General features: G+C 35.8%; 1 protein-coding gene across 6 annotated transcripts in view; it reads left to right on the top strand.

The window, feature by feature from the left end:
* The window catches only part of LOC110093951 (kinesin-like protein KIN-14I), a 111,676-nt gene that overhangs the window by 62,384 nt on the left and 26,163 nt on the right, over positions 1–23,129 (top strand). For 5 of the 6 annotated variants that reach the window (XM_020819019.2, XM_028701300.1, XM_020819023.2 and 2 more), the window contains 7 exons: positions 13,651–13,815; positions 13,976–14,134; positions 14,319–14,459; positions 14,602–14,796; positions 15,133–15,259; positions 15,364–15,566; positions 15,717–15,899. In XM_020819019.2, the coding sequence (XP_020674678.1) occupies positions 13,651–13,815; positions 13,976–14,134; positions 14,319–14,459; positions 14,602–14,796; positions 15,133–15,259; positions 15,364–15,566; positions 15,717–15,899 (1,173 nt within the window). The remainder of the gene's footprint in view (positions 1–13,650; positions 13,816–13,975; positions 14,135–14,318; positions 14,460–14,601; positions 14,797–15,132; positions 15,260–15,363; positions 15,567–15,716; positions 15,900–23,129) is intronic. The other variant, XM_020819022.2, reaches the window with a different exon arrangement.

The following is a 23,129-nucleotide window of genomic DNA, read 5'->3' as shown; positions in this document are numbered from 1 at the left end:
CCTTGAGAAATGAATCAATAGTATATAATCGATAGGGCATAAAGCCCTCTGTTAGCTAAGGTGGATTCAAATTTGTCCCCTTAGGCAAATATCCATCCCAAGTCTACAAGGTATCCTTGGACGAAGCAACCCATGGCTGCTGCCAAGGATCTTTTTGTCAGGTTGGGTCGACTATCTCCTCTTACTAAGTAGACCAGGGACCACGATGGCACGGGATGACAAAATCATGGGATCTTGATTGGGTCCATCATCCATTCCCCCATCTTCCGCTTTAAGTGCAAGATAGTGAAAATTTCTATTTTAAATATCAATGCTACAAACTCTTCAATTCCTAACAATTTTCCAACATCCCAAACCCATGCTGCTACTATATGCCAGATAACACGTATCTATACGTATTTGATTGACGACTAGCCTTAATCGAAAGTTTTCTCTCTTTATCGGGAGGGGTAATTAACCATTAAGCATTGCATGTCTCACAACCATCTTGCAGAATTTTCTTTTGAGCGGGACTTTTCTATCATTCAAGTCTTATGCATTCCTACACTTTAACTATCTAGATTCAATTCTAATAATAATATCCCCATCTATTTCACCATCACTTTAAACAATAGACCCGAGATATTTAAAACATGTACTCTTTTTAATGACTTAACAGCCTAAAGTCACAATTCATCCACTACATCTATTACTACTAAAATTACACACCATTTATTTAGTTTTAGATCAACTCAAACGAAAACTTTTAGACTCTTAGGTTGACCTCCATAATTCATGTTTTCCTTTAACTCCCTCTTTAGTCTTATTAATAAGAAGAATATCCTCAGCAAGAAGCATGCACCAGGGTAAATCCTCTTGCAAATGACTAGTAATAACTTTCAATGACAAAAGAAAAGGAAATGAGCTTAAAGTTGATCCTTGATGCAATGTAGTGGGTGCGTATGACATATCTTCATGTTCAGAGACATTTAGATTCTCATATGCGCGCTAACGTGCAAACAATGCATTTGCCTATTTGCATGTATATATGCATGATGCAATGATATACTGCGCAGCGGCTTGATACATAGTCACAATGTACAATGTGTTTGCATGATCCATGTTTATAGTACACACGTATATTGCTTGCTTGCTTGGATAATATAAGAATTTGATGCTAGCATGTAGTGCATGTTATATCTGCATTTTGATGTAGCGTGCTGATACTTCACAACACATCTTACATGTTCGATGGCATGCCTGTGTGATGCACTTTATATGTTGCTGCGTGTATATGCATAATGCATCCTACATACTGAATGATGTATTTTCACGATGCACCCTATATCTACAAATGCATACATGTTGTGAACGCATCAGTATATATTTTGATTCATGAAAGGGGGTGCTTTTGTAGTGATGAACTATGAAAATGATCCCTGTTGGAAGGTATGCAAATTTTTGTTTTGAAATTGGTAGACGCCTTTTGTCCGCTTGTATACATGTTGTGAAACTGTTGACGTTATGTTGCGCTTCATTCATTGAGCACCGACGGTGCAATTCAGTTTATTTATCTTCTGCATGTAATCATCTTTGTCAAAATTCAACCTGCAGGATTGTGTTTCTATCGGCAGATACATTATACGACGTATCAGGGATCTTCCACTTGTCATTTGCATGTAGACCGATTTATCTAGTTTGTAAACTTGGCATCATAACGTTACTGCTTCAGTTTACCAATGACCTGCAATTTTCACTACGAATTTTATGCTTTTTGCTTACAATGAATTGTAACGTTGCGTAATGGGTTATTTCCTTATTTATGCAAGTAGACTATCGTGCACTAACAAATCTCCTGTGGCGACTCGTAGGTACTTGCATTTGTTGCATATTGCTCGCCTCGGCTTGCAATGGATCAATATATTTGCTAAAAGCTTGACTGTTGTTGACTGTATAAACATTATGGCATTTATCATATTCTTCTTATATGTATATGTAGGTAGATTGTCGTAGGTGTGATAGGTCTTCTAGTGTTAGATGGAGCGTTGTGCGCATTACAAACCTTCAACTATTATTTGTGGGCGAGCAGCGTTGAATACAAATCTACTAGCATCATCGGTACATGTAACCGTCACTCATGCTACTTGTTCGTATGCTTAACATAGCCTTATTGCTTTGATTGACGAATAATCTATCACATGCACGATGAATCTCCTATAGTGATTCATTAGAGTTCATATTCATTGTAGATCTGTTGTGCTTGCCTATACAGTACGTTGTATGTGCATCTACGCTCATAAGGGATCCACCATACTTGCAGCACATCTATCATCACTGCTTCTTGGTGTTTGTAGGGAGTTCATTACACTTGCACCATGCCCACTATTATCATTCGTAGATGACTCAGTGTGTTCATTTGCATGGTTGATCATCACTGCTTGTATGATTGAATATGTTTGCTTGTATGTTGATATTGATTACTGGGTATTGTTGTATTCATTGCATAATTTATCTAGGCTCCTTGACTGGCAGAATGTTGTATTCATTTGCATGTCTTTTGTTACCACCTCTGTATATTTCTATAAGAGGTACTATTATTTGTGACCGGTTAGTGTGCTTGCTTGTATTTGAATGGCATTGACTATGCGTAAACATCTTGTATTTCAAAAGATTTTTGAATGTATCAAATCATCATCATTATACATCAGCCCCCTCTACTTGCAAGTAAATTATTTCTGAAGTGTTGCTCACCACACATCTTTCATTTGTTCATTGATATTCATCACAAGTTCTTATTTGCACATTGATGTTCATTTGAATGACCAGGGCTTAATAGTTATTATTGCAGTTTAGTATGATTGTGCATTTTAAAGTTTAAGGTTCAGTTCCACGCTATTCATTCAAGTAAAATTCCCTGTGGTTTTGCTTAAGGTTTTTTGTTCTCTGAATTTCGGCAATCTCTTGGAGTCTCTCCCATTTAGGGAAAATTTGGAGAGCTGAGCCTTCCCACCACACTAAGAAAAGCATATATAATATGTGTCGTGTGACATCGCGCCTCATTTTAACAACGGGTAAAGAGCAGACGTGTTGCGATTAATGTCGCATTCACTAAATTTGCGAGATTTCGACGCGAGCTCAACGAATTTTACGGGATTTCTATAGAGATTTCGATGGTGCTGATGTATGCATTAATTAAAAATAATTTACTATTATTATTATTATTAATTTAGAGTGATAATAGTGCACAAATCATTTCAAAAATTGCATCGATTTGCGTGCATTTCCTCAAATTGCGTGAAATAGTCTAAAAAGTCGCGTGATTTTCATTGGATGAAATTATGATTGATTTTGGATAATGTCTCTATTCCGGGTGCAACGACGAAGTCTGTTTTGCAGTCGGACTTTGTTTAAGCGATGTTGCACGTCAATTTCTTTGATTTCCTCGTGCGACTTTAATTGATCAAATTGATTGCCACTTTCGGGCATTTGCGACCTTCCGAATGCAACAGTGAAGTCTATTTTGCGATTTGATATTTTTTAAGCAACCTCGCACGCCAATTTCCTTAGTCTGTGCGCCATCGCCTTGAGATTCATGTCGTTTCGTCAGAGAATTCCAATTAAACAGGTTGACCGTGATTTTTGGGTGTTGATGATGTTCTGGACGCAACGAAGAAATTCGTTTCTCCATCGGACGCCGTTTGGGCGACATCGCGTGTCAATTTCGGGTGTCGGTCGTTCCTTTGAATCGATCTCGTTCGATTTGACTGTGAGGAGCGAATTCGGCGTCCTGATTGCATTGGTGCAGTCCGTTTGGTAATCGGAGGTCGTTTGACCCTTCAAGTGATGCGTCGCGTTGATCGTTCGTTGGTTGATTCATCGATTTTGCCTCTTTTGTGCGTGGTTTGATGTCTAACACATCTATATCCCTTGTGGCAAAATTGAGATTGTCTTAACTTGATATGGGCTAACAAGGCCACCAACCTTTTATTTTCCTTTCCTTTGAGAAAGGTTTTATTTGTTTAATATGAGATCAAATGAGATAATTTTTTCTATTCAATTTCTTGAAGAAGAATATCATATTGAATACTAGAGTTTATCGATAAGAAGAATATTATCAACAAAAGGCATATGCCAGGGTACATCCTCTTGCAAATGTTTAGTAAGAACATCCATGACTAAAGCAAAAAGATATGAGCTTAAAGTTGATTCTTGATGTAATCAAACTGAAATAAACAAATAGTTGGTTAAACCAACTTGTGTTTGAACACAAGTAATAGCTCCTCTATGAATATCCTTACTGACTTAAATATAAGTTTTATTAACTCATTTATTTTCAAGAACTCTCCAGAGCACTTACATTGGAACTTTATCATATGCTATCTCTAAATCAATAAATATCATATATAGATCCTCTTTATTCTCTTTATAATTCTCCATCAAACTTCTCAATAAATGTATAACTTTTAAAGTTCACTTACTCGGCATGATTCCAAATTCAATTTGAGAAACATTATTAACATGTCATAACCTATGGTCACTTTCTCTCATAGTTTTAAAATTTGACACATTAACACATTCCTCTATAATTCACACACTTTTGTGCATCACCTTTATTCTTTAAAACATGAACCAACACACTCCACTTCTCTGACATCTTTTTAGTCTTCAAAATAATAACAAAAGGTTAAAAAGTCAAGAAATTCCTTCGTCTCCAAAGCATTTCCACACCTCTATTGGAATATCATCAAGTCTAACTACTTTTTCACACTTCATTTTCTTGAAAACCTCTCTAACATTAATTTTACTAATACAACGATAAAAGAATTTCTAATTTTGTTTAGGGTACTAATGCCACTAAAGTCAATCGTACTCTCACAATCTTCATTGAAAATCTGTTCAAAATATCTCATCCACTTATGTTAAATATCCTATTATAATAAAAACACTCTTTGGTCTTAACAATTAATGCACTTCACTTGTAAGAACCGGGCTTGATCGGTTTAGTTGAACCGGCCCTAACCAAAGTCGGGCGAAGACTTTACGCGAGCGGGTGAATAGCACGAGCGGGTGAGTAGCACGAGCGAGCGAAGCGCATCAAGCGAGTTCAATCGCGCTAATGTGCGAAGTAGTACATTCGAAAATGAAAAGCAATGACTTCTCAGGTGAGATATCCCTGATTCGCTCACTCCTTTTGAACCGCGCGAATAGAATAGGCTTTGAACTAAAAGGAGCTAACTGAGAGGAAGAAGGAGAAGGGAGGTAAAGAAAAGAAATAGAGAGAGAGTTCTTGGGTTTCCATTACTAGCGTCGAGGGAGATCGAGAGAGAGAGCAAAAGCGAGGGAGAAGGAAGCCTTTTATAAAAGATGACAAATTTTTAAAATTAAAACTAAAATTATTCTTATTTTTTTATTAAATAAAAATTCAATAACATTTTTTAGAAAAATTATATTTACTTGAAAATTACATTTATTAAAATTTTAATTAAAAATAATCAAAATACCCTTATATTTAACACCATTAACTACAACATTATATGTTAGGATAAGAAATATCTCATTTTAAAGAGTTGAGGGAACAAATTTGTTTCTTAAACGAGTTGGAGACTTTTTTGGTCCCTCACAACGAGTTGAGAGACCATTTTGATCATTTTCTTTCCTCATAGATACTTTTAAAATCTTATTTCACTCTACCTACATTTCAGTTTAAATCTCCTTAAATAATTTTTTTTCTTCAATAGGTATTCTTTGTATTAATTATAGAAAAGAAAAAACTCATGATTATTTGTTCCTAGAGCTTTGATGTTATAAAGAGAGGACAAGTCATTTGAATTTTTTTTTTTAAATTTCATTGTGGTTTTTGCTCTATATATGCTTCAGGATTTTAAATTATAGTTTTTAGTTTTTACGTATGAAAATTACTAATTAAATTAGAAATAAAGATATTCTTATGCTATCACACATTTATTTTCCTGGAAATTTGGTGGGATTTCCACCCTGGAGGCTCACTTATTGCCAATGATGAATGACAAGATGGGCGACCAGCTTTATAAACTCACGGATTGCAAGCTGGCTATTAGTACCACCAATACAACCTTTTTCCCATTCTAATATATAATGTTCAAACACATTAAAATTGGAGTATCATGTGGTGTGTTTAAGTTATTTCTATAGAACGCCAATTTTATTGGCTTCTACTTGACCTACTCTTACTGACAGACTAGCTGAGTCTAATGACTCTAAATCCTATTAATAAAAGAGAATGAGTTTTTGTTTTCGGAGGCAGATATGAAGATTCAGTTCGAAATCAAAATTCAAACTGCACAAACAAAATTCATATGAGCCTTTGTAGTTTCATCATGTTTTATAAATCCCTTGATTTCATACTTACAATAATATGCACTTCTCACTCATGATGATGTGGGCTCCGAAAATTCTGCCTTGGCCTCCGCCCGCACTGTTTTATTTTTCTTCGGCGAGGGAGTTTTAACGAATTAAGTTCCGGGGTAAATTTTGGAAGGCAGATGAGTTTGTAGATAAGACACTATCCAAAGATTTTACCCTCATTTTGCGAGGAATTTATGATCTGAGTTCTGGTTTCCTATAGGCGCAAGCCCCTATAGTTAATTACCCATCCTGACAACGAAAAAGAATTTTCGATTAAGGCTAGTTGTCAATCAGATACGTATAAATACGTGTTATCTGACATGTAATAACAGCAACGAGCTTCGGATGATTAAGAGGTTTGAAAATTTAATATGTAAAGGTAGAAATTTCACCATCTTATACTTAAAGCGGATGGTGGGGGAATAGATGATGGACCCAATCCAGATCCCATGGTTTCGTCGTCCCGGGCCATCATGGTTCCTGGTCTACTTAGTCAGATGAGGTAGTCGACCCAACCTGACAAAAGGATTCTTGTCGGCAGCCATGGGTTGCTTCGTCCAAGGGTACCTTGTAGACCTTAGATGGATGTTTATCTAAGGGGACAAATTTGAATCCACCTTAGCTAACAAAGGCTTTGTGTCCTATCGATCATATCCTATTGATTTATATTTCAAGGATTTGATGCCACTAAGGAGCGTATTGGATCTGGCCATAACTGGTATTTCGTGGTGCCATTTGGCGGCAAAACCACTCGGTTCAGAGGGCCCCGAGTATAACCGTTTATCCTACGGTGCCATTTAGTGGCAAAACCGTCGGTCAGAGGACACGTACCACGTCCTTATCGGCAGGAGATTATTTGAGAATATATCTTAGTGATATTTTCAACTAGGGATTAGCTCTTTGTGAGCCGGAGTACACTTTAAATTTGTCAATCTCGGCAAACTATTGCAGAGGGTTGATGAATTTTTGCTTGAAATGGTTGGATGGATTATTTCAAATTTTAAATATTTTTGGGATTTTTGGATTTTGGATGATGTTTAGGATTTTGGATTTTCGAGCATTTGAGTGGCATTTGAAATATTTGTGAATCCTTATGGTTGAGATTTTCGTTCAACACGGCCATCATCGGGGTGTTTTTGGGGTCATTTTTATTTGTGGATTGAACCTTGTCAACTCGACCAAGCTGTTGATCGAGGATTGGGTTTCTCGTAGGCTTTGTGCCTTTATTTGTGAACTTTATTTGTTATAGGCCTTAAAGGCATAATATGAATGTATTAAAACAACTATACCGGTCGCCGCAACCGTATATTTGTTTGATGGTTCGAACCCTGTCGACTTTTATTGATCTGTATAAAAGGATCAAGTACGAACTTGAATTTACTTATGGACCCGCACAACATCTCTAGATGTCACGTGTATATTTATAACACGATTGCCGGGGCCCATGCGGGGGTTTGGGGGGTTGGAACATGTTGGAAGTCTTCTATATTTACTAGTGGATAGCCTATATAGCAAGTCTTCGACAACAGCCCGTAGGCGCATGCATTTGTTGTTGTCGTTTTGCATGTTGTTCGTAGATGATATTTTATATATATGGCATGTTTTTTGCAAGAGCCTATGGATAACACATTATGCGTACGATGAGTTTCATACAACAACTCATGGAAGCTAATTTTTGTTGTACCCCTTTTGGCATTCTGCTTGTGGACAACATTTAGTGTGTATGTCGAGTCTCTCACAAGGACCATCTACTCTTGCTTGTAGGTAGCTAGTGTATTTGCTTAGCATTGGATTATTGTTGATTGTAGGAGTGTTATAACATTCACTGCATGTTGTTGATTGCCACTTATAGGTATATTGTTCGGCATTAGAATGTTCCTTCTGTTATTTCTTACGAATGACACCTCACATAAGTTTCCATATGCATTGGAAACTCATCATATCTGGAGCATATCCCCTTCGTGCACATTAGCTAGCAAATCATTGCATTTGTTAGCAGCCTACTATGCTTATATGTTTTAGCTTTTCATGCTTATAGATGACCGATATATTCATCTACGAGCTGGTTGCCATTGATTGGAAGGAAGCCTTGCTATTCATCTCACGTTCTTCACATATTCTTTGTGAATAGGGCATCCATGGTTGAGATGAATAACCTGCACTCATGCTATATAATCCCTTTAGGTTGATCGTATACGACGAATTTTATATCATTTGTTGATTAGAATATGCACTTTCATTGATTTGATCACTTCTCAATGTTCAATTAGAAGTCTTGCATTGTTAATTACAAGCATATCATTGTATTCTCCCCATGATCCTTGCTTGCATGGTTAATCTTATCATCTTGCCAAATTAAGTCCCATTTTAAGTATTGAATTACATTCCATGTTGTGCCTTCAATGTTCAAGTACTTCAATTTATTGCTCTTTGTATGTGACAAGTTCAAAGCTTATGTATTCCATTCAATTCTTTGGTTGCCTTGTAAAGTTCAAGTATGAGTCCAACTTGAGCTCATGCCCACACACTTGGTTCATTTGAATATGAGTTCTCTTGCACTTAGTTTGTTTGATTTCAACCCGAGTTCATGTCCAGCCTTAGTTCAAGCTCATAATGAGCCTCTTCCATTCATTCGAGTCCCCCGTACTTCGAATTTTGTCTAAGTTCAATATGAGTTTGAGCTTGAGTTTATGGTTCAAGCTTAAGCTGCTGAATTTAGTTTGAGTTCTGATTTGAGTAGATCCCTTATTTATTTGTTGGCTTAAGTTCAAGTTCCAAGCTTTGTTCAAGTTCAAATGCATGTCCTTTTTGAGTTCAGTTAGGTCCAAGTTCAATCTACATTTACCCAAAATTTCGGCAGCCTCCCGGCGCCCATTTAGGGGAAAACTACGGGAAACTGGGCCTTCCCACCACGCTAAGAAAAGCATGAATGGTAGGTTCCTCGTACGAGGACACCGCGGCCATATTTTCTTCGTTCCCCACCACGCTAAGAAAAGTGTGTATGGGTCTTCGGTACCTGTTGCAAAAGAAAAGCAGTTGTTTCCACGCAAGCGGGTACTTATGGGTATCCCTACTTTGTCGTACCCATCGCAGCAGGTTCCCATCCCACCACGCTAATAAAAGCGTGTATAGGCTGTTTTCCGGTGCGCCACGAATGCTAAAGAAGGGATTTTAGGTGATCACCCGATTCGTCGAGAGCACTGCGATGAATTTCCTCCCACCACGCTAAGAAAAGCGTGTATATGTGGTGGTTTTGTCACATTGCAAGTGTCGAAAGCGGGTTCTCAGAGTTTTAAGGTTTAGGAGTTTATACCTTGGCGATGTCGGCGATATGACAATGAAAATGTACAAAAATATTTCCCACATCATTTTTCTTTTCTTTTCTCTTTTTTTTTTGGAAACTCTCTCCTTTCTCTTTTTTTTTGGAACTCTTTTTTTTTTGAAGTATACACGTGTATATATACACATTCATATATGTATATGCATACATATAAAAAATAGCAGGTTAGAACATGCATAATTAGCTAAAAAAGATGTTAAATACATCATTTAATAATGATAACTAATGCAAACAATCAAGAACTCAATGAAACAGAGAATTACGCCCCCTTTTTTTTTTTTGAAATGGGCTTTAGCGGGCTTGAAGTAAAAATGGTGGTTGAAACATTAAGTGGATCATTTGAGATGAAGTAGGCTAGGAGGATTTGTGAGTGGATAGATTTTGTTATGGGTATCCTTACTTTGTCGTACGAATCGCAACAGGTTCCCATCCCACCACGCTAAGAAAAGCGTGTATAGGCGGTTTTCCGGTGCGCCACGAATGCTAAAGAAGGGATTTTAGGTGATCACCCGATTCGTCGAGAGCACTGCGATGAACTTCCTCCCACCACGCTAAGAAAAGCGTGTATAGGTGGTTGTTTTGTCACGTTGCAAGCATCGAAAGCGGGTTCTCGGAGTTTTAAGGTTTAGGAGCTTATACCTTGGCGACGTCGGCGGTATGACAATGAAAATGTACAAAAATATTTCTCACATCATTTTTCTTTTCTTTTCTCTTTTTTTTTTTTGAAAACTCTCTCCTTTCTCTTTTTTTTTTTGGAACTCTCTTTTTTTTTTTTTTGAAGTATACACGTGTATTTATACACATATTCATATATGTATATGCATACATATAAAAAATCAGCAGGTTAGAACATGCATAATTAGCTAAAAAAGATGTTAAATACATCATTTAATAATGATAACTAATGCAAACAATCAAGAACTCAATGAAACAGAGAATTACTCCCTTTCTTTTTTTATTTTTGAAATGGGCTTTAGCGGGCTTGAAGTAAAAATGGTGGTTGAAACATTAAGTGGATCATTTGAGATGAAGTAGGCTAGGAGGATTTGTGAGTGGATAGATTTTGTTAAGCTGTTTTAAAGATGGGCTTGAGTTGAAAAGTGTGGACTGTTGTTGGGCTGAAATCTGGAGTGACGTATGAATCAGGTATAGGAGGAAAAGGGTAGGCTGAACTACTGTATGATTGTGAGCTCCATTTTCTTCTCTTTTTTTCCCCTCTCCTTCTCTATCTGGATCTCAATCTTCAAGACTTAATCCGTCTTTTTCCAAATCCGACACTTCTTGCTTTTCTAAATCATGATGTTTATCAGAAATTTCATGATATGCTTTATGCCTAATAATTTCAAGCTGTAATGTTTCAACCTTCCCCTTAAGCCATATTACTTCAGATTCTGTGTCATCTAGCGTAGACTTGCTCTCTTCTACCTGCTTTGTCAAAGAAGCAAGAGGATCCTACACCAATACTTTCAGAGTGTTTTACTTCCTACAAGCTAGACTCTAACGACTCAGCTTTCCTTGCATCTATTAGTTCAATCTTGAGCCCTTCAGCGAAGGCTTCCATCTCAACCAACTTTTCTTCAGCTAGCTCTGCCTCTTCAAGTTCAAGCTTTAAAGATTCAACTTCTAAACCCAACTAGTTGATCAGCTCTGCTGTTTCATTGGACTTGCTTTCAAGCTTCGAGCTAAGGATCGCAAGCGATTGATTTCTCCAGCAAGAATCTCCACCTTCTCTCATTGCTTTGGATCCGGTGTCGCCTAGACTAACAGTGTCATATGCTATATCGAATCTTCCTGTCAGCTCGTTCAAATTTTCCCTGTTATAGTTGTTTGCTAAACTGAGTAGCTCCAACTTACTCGTGCTTAAAGTGGCAGCAACTCTTGATGCCACATAAACATGCTTTGTCGGCTAAATCACCAAAGATCCAACTCCACCTGCTCCACCTAATAGAATAATAGATTTACCAGCAGAGAACCCAGCTCTCTCCAAGCCTTCGTGTGCTGTTCAATAGCTAGAAGTATTCTAGTAGCTAATGTAAAGTTCAGATTATTGGGCTTTATGGCCAGTAATTTTTCTTTAACATCAATTTATTCATTAAGTAATCCAAGCTGCTTATAATTCTTGAAGCTTTCTCATTGATATCTCCAAATACTTCATCTCCTTGCACAGATAGTTGTTCTATACTTATTGGTGATGACTTAGGCTTAGTTTGGGACGACTTTCTTGTTGCTTCTTAAAGCAGCTTTCTAGTATAAAAATTTTAATTTTTGTCCTAAAAAGTTGCTTTAAGAAGTAAAAAAAAAACCGTTCCAAACGAAGCCTTAATCTTTTCCTCCACCTTGAGCTGCTCCAACTGCGTTGCTGTAAGCGTTATCTGCCTTGGATCTTTCCTTCGTGCTGTGACTTGCTGAATAGGTGTTTGTGGTGAGTTTGGTTATAACTCGTGGAGTGGAAGCAGAACAACAAATTGCTGTTGTTTTCTTCTATTAGAGAAGGATGAGGTATGCTTCTATTGCTGTTGAAGTGGATGGAGAACAGCAGCCCTCAAGGCAGCGGCTTGGAAGGGGTTTCATGCGGCCTCTTGCAAGAATCTTTGAAGGACATCAGCAGCTGTGGAGTTTGCTTGTGAGGAACGGAGGTGAAGTACAGACGGATTAGAGGAGAGACGGACAGAGATTTCGGTAGGTAGAGGGACATAGAGAGAAGAGGATTTGTTTCCTGTGGCTAGACGAACAGGAAAGTGGAAGGCTGGTACGTGCATTGAGGGGAGGGAGCTGGGGTTCGTGTATCTAAAGATTACGAGACTTATTTTGTTTCGAAGACAAGCCAAAGCCAGCTTGTGATGTGCAGGATTGACAAGACAAAACGAAGTAACATTAATAGCATTAAATTTCTGATCTTACTTCTTTCTCTATATGGCACATATTGTTTATTAAAATTTTATCAAGCTATCAGATCTATTCATGATATGTCATCGTGCATTAATTAGAAACGGTAGAGCTCCATAAAACAAATCAAAATCGCCTCGATTTGCGTTCAATTTTCACGATTTGCGTGCGATTATCTCGTTTTGCGTGTTGAATTCACCGAATATCGAAATTGAACAAATTGATATTGCATTTAGGATACTGCCGATGTTCCCGGACGCAGTCCGTTTTATGATCGGACGTCGTTTGAGCAACGTCAAGGCTAATTTTCCTCGAAATGCATGCTGATCATCCCGTTTTGCATGTCAATTTTGTCGAATATCAAAATTAAACAAATTAACAATGACTTTAGCGTATTTTCGACGTTCTGGTTGCAACAACACAGTTTGCTTCGCGATCGGACATCGTTTGGGCAACGTCGAGGCCTAATTTCCTCAAAATGCGTGTTGTCTTGTCGTTTTGGAATTGCCTCAATTTGCGTGGACAACCTTATTCGAACAAATTGACAGTGCATTGATGGTGTTCTGGACACAATGATGAAGTCTGTTCATCAATCCGATGTTGTTTAATCAACCTCGCGCTTTAATTTTGGGTGTCGGTCATCTCTTTTGATCTATCTCATCCGGCTCGATTGCGAGGGGTCTCGTCCTAGCAGAATTTGATGTTCTGATCACAATGTCGTAGTAGTCCGTTTGGCAATCAGAGGTCATTTGACCCTTCAAGTGACTTGTGGCGTCAAGGCGCTTATCGCTTTATTTGCCAGTTTGAGTCCTTTCTCGCGTGGTCTGAGGTATAGGGGTCAACAGATGACTAGAAGGTTTTACTTGTAGAACTGCTTTAAATCTTTAATGCAAAGAACAAACTTCATATTCTGCTCCAATACGATGGGTATAACGGAGGGCTTTTCTATGCATATACATCTTGAAGTTAATAATATTGGCTGAGATTGATTTTCCTGAAGCTGTACTGCAATTCTCTTAGTCTTTATTTAGGCATTAACTCAACTGATTTGGTTTGTTTAGTTGTTAGAAGAATTGCAAGCAAGGCAAAAGCATGATATTGAGATGCAAGAGGAAATGGAAAAGCTAAAAGATTCCTTGGGTTCTGAGAAGGAAAAGATTCGAGAAGTTATTAGTGATCAGGATGAACTAAAAAAATTATGTGATGAAAAAGAGTCAGCTTTGCAGGTACATCTTTCAGTCTTAACGAGTGTTGAACAAATTTAATAAAAAAAGCTCACTCAGTTCCTTAGTGTCACACTGTCATTCTTGTTTTATTGTATGTTTTAATGGTTATGTGCAATGATTTACCACCACATATTTTACAGTTCTTTAAATGATTTTACAGAATGCACTAGTTGATACTCAAAGCATTGAGGCCAAACTAGCAAAGCTGAGTTCACAGGGACACCAATCTTTTAAAAATGCTACCCGAGAATTCACGCCTGCATTTGATTATCATGATGGGGATGGTGGTTATGTAAGGAATATTGTGAGTGATTTTCAGGTATTTTCTTTTGCGTTTAACCTTTTTTCTCTTATTTATTTTGAAGTCTTGTAGTTTCACATTTCACTATTAAAAGATTGTAAAAATAATTCCTTACCATAAGAATATCATCTTTCTTTTTTTGGTCCATGAAACACTACCACAAAATATGTAATTGGTGCATTGTTTGTTTGTCTTGGCGCAGACAATCAGCAAACTTCAGGAGGATATAAATATACGTAAGAATGAACTGCATGCATCTAAAGATACTGTTAAGGTGATGCTAAAGGAGAAACTTTTGCTTCAGGAGAAGATTCAAAGACTTGAAAAGAAGAAAGAAGAAGAGGTTGTTTCTTTTGTCATATATAGTAAATGTCTTTTTAAAGATTAAGATTTGTAAGAGTTCACCAATATGCTCTGATGGTTCCAAAATAACCTCTTGTTTTTCTATAATACATGAGCTGATGTTTTTCATTACTAACATACAGATTATTATGATGATAAAGAACTTCGAAAATGAGCAGCTGAAACTGCAACTCCGTGCCTTGGAGATGGAGAAGAAATTGGAAAGTTTAACAGCATCATTAAATGTTGCTGAATCTACTATTTTAACTAGAAATGCCGAACTGCATTCATTAAACAGCAATCTAGAAGAGTTAGAAGAATTGCGTGAAATGAAAGAAGTAAGTGTGCAACTTGAGCGTCTTTGAAACTTTAGTGAATATTTACAGAGTAAGTCCTTGTTTAACCCAAAGTTGTTGAGAATGATGCTCTCTTTTCTTTAGTCAACTGCATGGGCAAGATTAACTTAAGAAAAACAAGCATTTATTTTATTTCCCTAGCTATGCTATCTGGTGGCATGAAAATGTGAAAAAATCATCTTCTTTGGCCAATGTGTTTAGATGCCAGTAGAATGCAGCAGTTCAAAAAGGAAACTGATTTAGATCATTATCTTTTCAATAAATGCAATAATATTGCTTCTGCCTGACATGGCTGATGTCTTTTGTTTGTTTAAACAGGATTCTGATAGGAATAATGAACAAATAGCTTCAATTTTGAATGGGCAAGGAGCACAGTTGTCCGAGCTTGAAGCACTTTGCAAAGGAGAGCAACTTCTACGGAGACAGTATTGTAATATCATTGAAGGTCTTTTGTCCAATCAAATTTGCTTTCTGATTATTTTTTATCCTAGATTTTATCTTTGCTATCATCCTAATTTGGCTGTAATTTCTTAATGAGTTAAACCATAGATATGAAAGGCAAGATAAGAGTTTTTTGTCGTATACGTTCTTTAACTGAAAAGGAGATTGATGTAAAGGAGAACAACATATTAGTCAGTGAAGATGAGTTTACTGTTGCATATCCATTGAAAGATGAAAAATGGAAACATTATTTCTTTGATCGTGTTTTTGACCAAAGTGCTTCCCAGGATGATGTTTTTGAAGATACCAAGGCAAGTGATTTAAATGGCAATTGTTGTTTCTTAAATTCTTATTTTATAGTTTTGTATGCATTTTAAAGTTGCATGTCTATTCTTCTACTAATAATGAATTATTACTAGCTTTCATTTAAAATAGATTAATTTTTTTTTAATTATGTGCAGTATCTCATACAATCTGCAGTGAATGGGTATAATGTCTGCATATTTGCTTTGGGACAATCTAGTTCTGGTAAGACCTTCACAATCTATGGTTCAGAGAATCATCCTGGACTGATCCCAAGAACATGTACAGAATTGTTTCAAATAATGGAACGCAGCCGGACCAAATTTTCTTTTTCTCTGAAGGTAATCGATAAGTTTAGTTTATCTTTTATTTTAGATGAGAATTTTGAATTTATAGTTTCAACCGAATTTAGCTAATTTTTAAAGCACTTGTACCTGAAGGTGTCTGAAGTAAACTTGTTCAGGACAGATTCGTTTTTGTGTATTTTGTAATGACTTTACAGGTTTATGGCCGTTGTTTCAAAAGAAAAATTTATTTAACATGAGATTAGTTATAACATCCATTCTTTAATTGAAGCGTATATATAAACATAATAGAAGTTGTTTTCCATCCATGCATTTCCTGGAGGACTATTGAGTTATATGCTTCTGGCTTCAGATGATATGAAAGTATCATGTCAATGCATATTAAAGTTATTTTAATCCCTCAACAAGTTCATATAACAAAAGAAGAAATTTAGGATCACACAAGAATTTTCTATGAAATAAGATTTTCTTTTTCCGGTCCAAGCATATTGAAATGCTATAGAAGCTTAAAAATGCAAGGATTCTTCTTTTAAAATAATAATTCAGATCATGCAATCGATTAACACATGTAACCCATGAGTGCTCCAAAAAGTTGTAACCCACTTCACCCCTACATTTGTTTGTTTGCTTGATTTTCTCAATTCCTTTCGCTATCTTTTGTATTTTCGTTAATAGTTTACTGTGTAGCAATAGGACATCCACATCTTCAAACATATTGTAATGACCGAACTGACGAACACTAGTTCCTTTTCCTGGAGCCTTGCAAGGAAAAAGGAAACACAGGGAATGAAGGAGTTCGTTGCACCATTTGGAGTCGTGGAGAAGGTGAAATGAAGAGTTGCAAAAGAATGAGGCGAAGGGTCATTACGTGAAGAGAAAGGAAACCATATCAATTTCGTCATTTTTTGAGAAATGCTAAGTAGCATAATAAAAAAAGAAACCAGAGAAATAATAAAAAAAAACAGATCAATTTCGTCATTTGGAGTTGCTTTTTACTGATGATATTCTTCTTGTTGATAAGACTAGAGAGGGAGTTGAAGGTAAACTTGAATTATGGAGGTCAACCTTAAAGTCTAAAGGTTTTCGCTTGAGTAGATCTAAAATGGAATATATGGAGTGTAATTTTAGTAGTAATAGACATAGTGAGAGGATTGTGACTTTGGGCGATCAAGTCATTAATAAGAGTACACGTTTTAGATATCTTGGATCTATTGTTCAGAGTGATGGTGAAACAGATGGGGATATTATCAGCAGAATTCAAGTTGGATGGTTGAAGTGGAGGAATGCATCGAGCTTGTTGTGTGATAGAAAAGTACCCCTCAAACTTTAGGGAAAATTCTATAAGAAGGTGGTGAGGCCTGCAATGCTTTATGGTGCCGAATGTTGGCCATTAAAAGAGAAGCATAATACTAAGTTAAGTGTGGCAGAGATGAGGATGCTCAGGTGGATGAATGGCTTTACCCTTAGAGATAGGATACGAAATGAGCATATACGTGAAAAGGTTGGAGTAGCTCCAGTAGAAGATAAGATTAGAGAGAGTCGCCTTAGATGGTTTGGTCAAATGAAATGGCGGCCTTGCGATGACCCGGTTAGGAGAGTAGAGGTATTAGATTTGACTTATATTAAGAAAGGTAGAGGTAGACCTAAAAAAACTTGGTTAGAAAATATTAGGAATGACCTTTCTTTATTAGATTTAAACGAGAATTTGACTTTTAATAGGACACAATGGAGAAAAAGGATTCATGTAGCCGACCCCACGTAGTGGGATAAAGGCTTGATGTTGTTGTTGTTGTTGTATAATCGTTTCTCTTTCATAATAAGTGAGCCGGCTTGAACTCGTAGAATAAAGTTCGAGCTCGATTAATTAATCAAGCTAAAGCTCAGGGGTGTTGAGCTCGGCTCGACTCGTTTGCACCCCTAGTTGGGTGACTTGTTGCCTATTTTAGAAAATTTCATTATTAAAATTTTTAGAAAATTATGTCAAAGTTGATTACTAGATTATGAGATTTTATAGTTTAAAATTTAGATGTTTGAGTAAAATTTAATGTAAAATTAGAAATTTATTTAATTATGAGATATAAAAAGAATGATTAGATTTTAATTTGAAACTCTACTAATGCAATGATAATTTATCATATTAAAGTGAAGCCTTAGATATTATCTTATAATTAAATTATTAAAATTTATTAAATTATAAATAAAATTTAAGTCAAATTAATATTTAAAATTTTAGAGATGTTATTTAAAATTTATTACCCACATAAGTGGAAATTAAATTTTAATTGATGTTATTTAATTGAGAATAACTATATTTAAAATTTTATGTAAGGCTTTGAATACCTGACCGGACAACGAATCAGAAGAAGAGGTTAGCAGTTCGATAATTCGACCGGGGTCAAACCAGATGATGTAATAAATACTTATTATATTTAACTATTATAATAATCAAACAACAATTTGTAACTACATAACAAAAATTAAACAGAATCATTATATGAAACATAAAAAAAAAAATTAGTAAGTTTAAAATTAAATACATTATTATTTTGAGCGACTGACCTCTTTGTATTCATAACTTGAGAGATGAAATCAAAATTTCTCTTGAGATCTTATAATTTATACTTGCAATTGATGAAGCTCTCAAAATAAAATAAACATGAGATAGTTATTATAATGATAAACCTGATAATCAAATTTAGAGTTGACATAAATATTCAAATAAATAAGCAAAACATAATACTATATTTCACTTGAAGACAATCAACTATAATTGATAATAAAAAGAAAACATATTCATGATATAGGGATGAAGTTAATTATGTTTTACTTTTTCAGTTTAGTATTTTCAATAATTCCATAAGAAGAAAATCAAAGATCTTCTAAATTTGCATCATCAAAATATTCAAACCCAAATGCATCCGATTGATCAAACTCGATTATGTCATCTCCATCTTCATTCTCTAAATCAACTTTATCAACAAATAAGAAATATAAGATAAGACACTATTTTTTGTTTTATTTAAATGATATATTCATATTTCATTATCAACTTACTATGTCTTGGCTGATTGGATGATATTTTATTCTTCAACATTTGCATTGCATCATCTTTGTATGTGTCATTTTTCAAGTCCTCTAAGTCAATTTCTGGTATTATTTCATCTTCAAGTATCCAAAAATTTACTATTTCAACACAAGTGTAGTTCAAATGATCATAATATCTTTTTTTTAAGTTGAAATCTAAAACACAAAATAATTTTAGCTCTAGATTATAGAGGCTCTTTAAATTGACACTTAAACATAAATATTAATATACTGTAAGATTATACATATTCTTTAAATTTATATTATATCGAATATATACAAAATCGTTGTGCCATTGACACTCCAAATAATTGCGTCTCTTTGAGTGGATCTGTTAAAAAATACTCTAATTTCTTTCGCTTCTGATTAAGATGATTTTTGGCTTAAAATTCCTATAGATACTTTCTGCAAGTTTTTAGCCCTTGATCCAAATATCTTTCACCACTCATCTACATATTATCAAGTTAGAGAGCTTAGTGAGTATGCATATTTGTAAATAAAAATATAAATATATAACCATATGTTGACATTAAAAGAATTATCAGGTTGCATTTTTTTTGCCATCATTAATGCAATTATTTTTCCAAAACTTTCTAAGCCATCACGGAATAATCTGACCTCATTCATTACAATTGTGGGCTTAGAACAAATATTTTTATTTCTAATTAATTCAAGAAGACCCTATAAAATTTCTAGCTTTTGTCAATAGTTCTCTCTATCATAATGAAAATGAGGATTGAGAAAATATGTTGGTGCATGGATGCCTTGCCTTAATTGAGTATCCCATATTTTTATTATAATGGTAAATGGCTTATATGATCTATTTACATTTCTAAACATAGCTTTGATTGCCTTTCGTGCCCTATACATGCCATCATATCCGAGCCACAATTTCTCATCCGAGTCAACAATACACAACAACCGAATCAAATGGCCTGATGTCTTTGAAATAATAAGGCAATTATCCCAAAACTTCATATCTAATATAATTGAAGCTACGTCCTTTCCCTTGGAGGTTTTGGATATCTTTGAATATGTATAAAACTTGCTAGTAATTAATTCTTATAGTTCATGGTGGTGCTCATGGGCACTTTTCAAAGTTATGAAGGTTGTTGCAAAATGGGTAGCTCTTGGACGTACGATCTCCTTCCATTCTAACCTTTTCTTAAGTCATGCAAATATAAAAATATGATTATAACAAAAAAATGTTATCTTCGAAGCTTTTCTTGCTAGGTCCTCTGTGAGAGGCATGCTACCAATATCTTTCAAAATAAGTTCATATAATGTGCAGCACAAGACGACCAATATATGTTGAATCTTTCATGTAACATCTAATATGCTTTCATGTAATTAACAACATTATTAATAACTAGTTGAAGTACACTCTCTAGATTTACCCACTCAACAATCTCAATGAATAAAGAGCACAAGTTTATAACATCCTTTGTTATGTCAGAAGCATTCACTGATTTCAAAAAATATACACATCGCGAACAGTATATCAGAAAATTAATTAATGTTCTGCTCCTACTATCAATCCATTCATATGCTATAAGAGTATAAACTCTTTCCTTCCAAGAATGTCTATAGTTATCAATGAGTAGCCTACATGCTTTTTTACAATTCTTAAGTAGGTTTACTCTCACATTGTGATAAATAGGGAGCTTGTAACCAGGACCTATAACAATAATAACATATACAACTTTCTTTGCATAGACTGAAGTTAAATCATTCTAAAACTTTCTGAGATAGGGTTGAAAAACTTGATTCATGAGTAACTAAAAAATGGCTAGAGCATTGGTAAGGCAGAAAGGCATCACTAAAAACTCATGGTGACTCTCGTGGGTTCTAAAAGTTGTCTTTTGCACATCCCCTAGCTTCATCCTAATCTAGTTGTATCCCGATTTAAAGTCAATCTTTGAGAAGATAACCGTCCCAAATAGTTCATCCAACAACTCATCAATCACAGGGATAGGAAACTTGTCAAGCATAGTTCTTGTTTATAGCTCTATAATCCATATAGAACCTCTAACTACTGTCTTTTTCACTAGTAAAACAAGGTTGCTAAAAGGGCTCACATTGGGTCTAATAATTCTTTTCTCCAGCATCTCTCTGATGAGTCTCTTAATCTCATCCTTCTGGATCTATGGGTATCGGTAAGGTCGAACATTGAAAGGAGAAACTCTCTCCCTCAAGGAAATTACATGCTTGTACTTTCAGGGTGGTGGTAATCCACCGAGTTGCTAAAAGACCTCCAAAAAATGTTGTTGAAGTTGATATACACACTCATGGATCTAGTTTGCCTCTACCAAATAGTCTCATTTGCTCCCTGTAATGCCTTGACTATAGTTTTGAGTGAAACCATGGTCTTGCATAAGCTGGCATCACCTCGCAGCAATACCTTTTTCCCTTCCACTTGCACCTCTATAGTCAAAGACTTTCATTCCACCTTGGTCTATCCAATTGTCTATAACCATTTCATCCCTAGGATGACAGCAAGGCTTCCCAATTCCAAGGGAAGAAAATCCTCCACTATATGTATGCTTTGAAGTGTGAGCACAAACCCTTTACAAATCCCCTTACTCGTCTCTACCATTCATATCCCCATTATGACTCCAAAACTCCCTATATCCACTAGCTTCAATCCTAATTGTTCCACATCCCAGTGGGAGATGTGTTGCGAATCTGATTTCATGGAATAGAATTTTGATGATAGCAAACACTTATGTTTCTTTATGACTGCATTGCCTACTAATATTTTAGGTTCACAAGATCAAATTGCAAATTGAACCAGCTTAAGATTGGGTAGATTAGGACTGAGTCAGTTTATAATCTACAACATATATCTTTTTCCTTTTCTTGAGTCCTTTCTAACAATGTGGGTCCTGATGCTAAGTATCCTTGCACACACACACTTGGGATAATTTTTCTGACTGTTTTAGAGTTTTTTGTTTTCGATCACATCGTCCGGGATGATCCAAAAATCGATCTGGATGATCAGTTAGAAATAGAAACCCTAATTAGGGCATCCTGGTTAAGGCAACCGTAATTAAGAGGATTGTTCTAGACGATATTAGTATCGGCCAGGACGATAGGCTCAAATCAGAAAGAATTTACCGCCAGATCTATTTAGGTATCTTTTATTTTTGGACATCATAATGGACGATGGAGTGCAATTATGCCTAAATTAATCTGGTAATTAAAGAAAGCAATTAGTGTTTGATTGCTCGATCATATTGTCCTGGACAATCAGTTCACAATTCTTAGTTCTTCCTGGATGATCAAACATCGGTTTAGTTCCATTCAGGGTGATGCTCTGGAGATATGTACTAAATTGAACTAATCGTTCGGGACGATCTGGAGATCGGCCTGGACGATTAAGTTATTTTTCCATCATCTAGACATCCATTCAGGGCGATGCTCTAGACGATGTCGACATTTTATACTAATCGATCCGGACGATCTAGCTATTTTTTCATCATCCAGACATCCATCCAGGGTGATTTTCTGGACGATAATTAACGAGTTGAACTAATCGTACATGATGATGTACTATCATCTTGGATTATATTTAACGATTAATTGCTAATTAGGGCTAATTTTGAGCCCTTGTTTTCTCAAGGAGAGATCTTTTACTGCTATACTGACCTGAGAGAGCCAAGAGGAGAGGGAGAGCAAGGGAGAGAGCGAGGATCTTATGAGGGGGAGTTTATGAGGGGTTTTTGTACGAGTTTCTCGGCCTTACTATGCATGCAAAAGGAGAGACACTGTGTTTAGTGCAATACTCGGAGGAGAGGCTACGGGAGTGGACGTAGTTCAGGTTGACCGAACCACTATAAAATCTGGTGTGTTCTTTCTTATTGTACTCTCACATTTAATTTTCGCACTTTGATTTCTGTGGTGAATCTTGATTTGGTTGTGAGTGTGCTTTTGTTTGTAGAATTTTTTTAAATGCCAATTCACCCCCCTCTTGGTTAGCCTTAGAACTAGTTCATTAGGGCTTAACATCTCTGTCGAACTTTCAAGTGGTATCAGAACTGGATTCATAAAATCTAATTTTTGAAAACTTTTGAATTTCGATCAATGGCTAACTTTGGTAATCGTAATACTGTGAAAGATTATTCTATTACACGATCACCTTTGTTTGACAATATTCTTTTTAATTTTTGTAAAACTAGCATG

This window comes from Dendrobium catenatum, unplaced genomic scaffold (genome assembly GCF_001605985.2).
Source record: "Dendrobium catenatum unplaced genomic scaffold, ASM160598v2 fragScaff_scaffold_1674, whole genome shotgun sequence".
Lineage (NCBI taxonomy): Eukaryota > Viridiplantae > Streptophyta > Magnoliopsida > Asparagales > Orchidaceae > Dendrobium > Dendrobium catenatum.
This window is presented reverse-complemented; position numbering and strand designations above follow the sequence as displayed.